General features: G+C 50.2%; 1 protein-coding gene across 1 annotated transcript; it reads left to right on the forward strand.

Annotated features, from left to right (window-relative positions):
- On the forward strand, positions 1 to 951 carry LOC117489194 (olfactory receptor 6N2-like). Its single transcript, XM_034138363.1, has one exon. It carries the CDS (start codon positions 1 to 3, stop codon positions 949 to 951), a length of 951 nt encoding a protein of 316 aa, XP_033994254.1.
- Positions 952 to 2,561: the final 1,610 nt, after the last annotated feature.

Raw genomic sequence — 2,561 nt, forward strand, 5'->3', positions numbered from 1 at the left:
ATGACGTCAGCAGGGTTTAACGTGACCTCGTCCCTGACGCTGGTCGGTTTCTCCTGGCTGTCTGGCCACAGCTCGCTCTTATTCTTCGTGTTTTTGTTGCTGTACCTCTTCGTGTTGTTCAGTGACTCTCTGGTGATTTATATCATCTGTTCGCAGCGAGCTCTTCACCGGCCCATGTTTGCCTTCGTGGCATCACTTCTGTTGAACTCTCTCACAGCCAGCACACTGATTTATCCTAAAATTCTGTCAGATCTGTTTCTGTCCGGCGCCGGCTTGGTGCAGGTGTCCCGGACTTTGTGTCTGTGCCAGGGTTTCTTTGCTTCCTCTCTTGGTGGAGCTAGCTTCATGCTATTGTCGGCCATGGCCTTTGACCGCTACCTGTCCATCTGCCACCCGATGCACTACGCTGTGCTGGTAACTCCTGACAAGGTGGTGCTGATGCTGCTTTTCTGCTGGATGCTGCCTGCTATTTTTGGGGTAGTCTCAACGCTGCAGGCTAGCCGCTTACCGCTCTGCAGGGTGCAGCTCAACAGGGCCTACTGCGACATCTTCAGCATTGTGAGCCTGAGCTGCGGTGGTGCTGAAGCGCAGCTGAGTGGACTATACAATCTGCTGTTCTCAGCAGTTATCATGTTCCTGCCCGCCGCCTTCATGATCTTCTCCTACGCTAGGATCCTCTTCATCTGTCTGCGGCGCTCACGTAGCTTCAGCAGCAAAGCTCTACAAACCTGTCTTCCTCACCTGCTCGTCTTCTTTAACTATACCATCAGCGTCTACTTAGATCTGATGCTTCGCCGCCTGCAGGGCAACAGAGAATCTGACACCACCCTCATCACCTCCATTGTGACCCTGATAATACCCACTGTACTGGACCCGGTGGTGTACGGACTGAAGTTAAAGGAGGTGTTCACGCATGTGAAGAGGCTGCTGAGCTGCCGCAGAGACAGCTGATCCCAACACTGTTTGATTGCACCACACAAAGATCCATGCAGCCAGAAGCATTTGTTGCACATCAGGAGAAACAGTGCGGCCCATATTCAGTTGATCACCACAAACATAACTGAGAGCGGGAAACATTTTCTAGGCCTCCTTCTCAGCTCCACGTCACCATGGGCCATCCCCAAGAGGGTCCCGTCTCCGTCCTCCCCTAGAGGGTCCTGTCAACTTCTATATCTAATAAAATATGAATAGGTGACATAAAAGAAAAGTACCAAAATGTATGAACAAATACAATAGAAGATTGTTTACTTATGTTATACGTATATTTGAGGTTTGCATTTCTAAGGAAAAGGTTTCCAGATTTCTTCAAACATATTTAGTCTGTTCCTCAAATATTTTTAGACAGTGATATTCCCCATCAGGGGTATTCCAGCGTGTGAGGTGGTCTACTAGGGGCCGTGGTGGTTGTACAGTCTGACCGCTGCAGGAAAGAAGGAGCTGTGGTATCTCTCCGTGAAACACCGTGGTGCAGCAGCCTCACTGAAGGAGCTGTGGTATCTCTCCGTGAAACACCGTGGTGCAGCAGCCTCACTGAAGGAGCTGTGGTATCTCTCCGTGAAACACCGTGATGCAGCAGCCTCACTGAAGGAGCTGTGGTATCTCTCTGTGAAACACCGTGGTACAGCAGCCTCACTGAAGGAGCTGTGGTGTTTCTCTGGGAAACACCGTGGTGCAGCAGCCTCACTGAAGGACCTGTGGTATCTCTCTGTGAAACACCGTGGTGCAGCAGCCTCACTGAAGGAGCTGTGGTATCTCTCCGTGAAACACCGTGGTGCAGCAGCCTCACTGAAGGAGCTGTGGTATCTCTCTGTGAAACACCGTGGTGCAGCAGCCTCACTGAAGGAGCTGTGGTATCTCTCCGTGAAACACCGTGGTGCAACAGCCTCACTGAAGGAGCTGTGGTATCTCTCTGTGAAACACCGTGGTGCAGCAGCCTCACTGAAGGAGCTGTGGTATCTCTCCGTGAAACACCGTGGTGCAACAGCCTCACTGAAGGAGCTGTGGTATCTCTCTGTGCAGACAGGGTGTCCAGCAGGGAGGACAGCTCAGCCATGTGATAGTTCTTCTGGTTTAGCACTAGCAGCTTTGTAAATAGTGAGTTGTATTAGAGATCATTCACAGCTACACTGAGGTGATCGGATGGTTTATAGCATCCTCTGTTAGTGACTGCAGGATGACATATGACTATAACATCTCATATTAGGAAGTGCAGCTGCATTAAAGGTAGGGTAGGTAAGTTTGAGAAACCGGTGTCAGTACCATATGTGTTCGCCCTACCATATGTGTTCGGGGTCCGTCGCTTACCAATGACGTCACGCATTGTGATTGGCTGTACGGTAATCGCACGCTGATTGGTGTAACTAGGGACCTGACTAGGGTATACCTTTTATATATACAGTCTATGGGGTATACCGGGGGTCTGATCAAAGGATGAAGCTGTTAACGTGCTGCTACCATAAACTGGCTGTAGCCCACAAACTGAAGCAGAATGATCTAGAGCTGTCCCGAATACCATTTTTCGGGCTCCGGATATTCGGTAGTAATCAGCAGCGAATATTCGA

The sequence above is a fragment of the Trematomus bernacchii genome, unplaced genomic scaffold (assembly GCF_902827165.1).
Source record: "Trematomus bernacchii unplaced genomic scaffold, fTreBer1.1, whole genome shotgun sequence".
In the NCBI taxonomy this organism is placed as follows: Eukaryota; Metazoa; Chordata; class Actinopteri; order Perciformes; family Nototheniidae; genus Trematomus; species Trematomus bernacchii.

Coding starts and splice junctions, on each gene's coding strand:
- LOC117489194 (XM_034138363.1), top strand. CDS start 1: ATGACGTCAGCAGGGTTTAACGTGACCTCGTCCCTGACGCTGGTCGGT.